Here is a 995-nt window from a genome sequence, read left to right on the forward strand (position 1 = left end):
TAAGCTAAAGTACCTGTTCCTCCATCATGGAACCAGATATAGATCCTATTGCCCAACACAATGTGTTCAAATTGTTCCACGACCAATCCTCACCACTCAATTGTTTACTTAATTTCCTCAGCATCTGTATATTACACAATAATATGTTAACGAAACAAGCCATATAAAGGTCAATCAGCAAGACAATGGACGATTTCATAATATCCCTTTTAATGCCATCACTTTAAACCAAAACATGCCCATACCACTATAGTACTGTATTCTATCAGATTTTAGATAATTAATCTTATATTACAAGTAACATTTAACATAAAATTGGAAATCGTGGTTCCCTAAATAATATAAAGTCAGCTTATCTTGAAACAACATAAATTGGGCAACAATAACTTGAATGATAAGAAACCAAAGAATGATATCATTGTCTTTCCCAGCAAAATGAAAAAGGATGCTTTCCAATTCACATACCTGTTTTTCAGTATCGTCATGGTCAAGATGTGATAAGTAAATAAGAGTCTCCCTCATAATCTGTATAAGCCAAAAATGATGAGTGGAAGTCAGATTTAACAATATATTCTGAAAAGGCCATCAATCAAAAGATAGCATTCAGACTTCAATGCATTTTTCTTCTTTAATATTAGTAGTCCGCTCATAACCTTATATTGAACAAGAACATCATTGTCCTTCAAGGTTTCTCGAACTATATTCCCATTTTCATCTTCAACTATGAGAACTTCTTCAGGCTTTGCCATACGGCATATCATAAGCAATCTCAACTTTGACATGGGGCCAGCATAAAGCTGACGCCGCTGAAGAAGCTGCGAACCATGCCCATCAACCATACCAGGGTGCATTGATGGAACCTGATCATTCCATCACGAATCATCGTCAGCAAATAATACATTAGGAGCACACAAAAGAAGAAAGACGAGGTATAACATCAGAGACAGTTAACCATTGACCTTCCCAAAATAACAGCTTTAAAACTGAATGGTTTG

General features: G+C 35.5%; 1 protein-coding gene across 1 annotated transcript in view; it reads right to left on the reverse strand.

Moving 5' to 3' along the window:
- Nucleotides 1-995, reverse strand: part of LOC107477340 (protein EXPORTIN 1A) — an 11719-nt gene that overhangs the window by 5826 nt on the left and 4898 nt on the right. The window contains 3 exon segments of the mRNA XM_016097334.3: nucleotides 14-124; nucleotides 466-525; nucleotides 654-860. Coding sequence (XP_015952820.1) covers nucleotides 14-124; nucleotides 466-525; nucleotides 654-860 — 378 coding nt within the window.

This window comes from Arachis duranensis, chromosome 3 (genome assembly GCF_000817695.3).
Source record: "Arachis duranensis cultivar V14167 chromosome 3, aradu.V14167.gnm2.J7QH, whole genome shotgun sequence".
NCBI classification, from domain to species: domain Eukaryota; kingdom Viridiplantae; phylum Streptophyta; class Magnoliopsida; order Fabales; family Fabaceae; genus Arachis; species Arachis duranensis.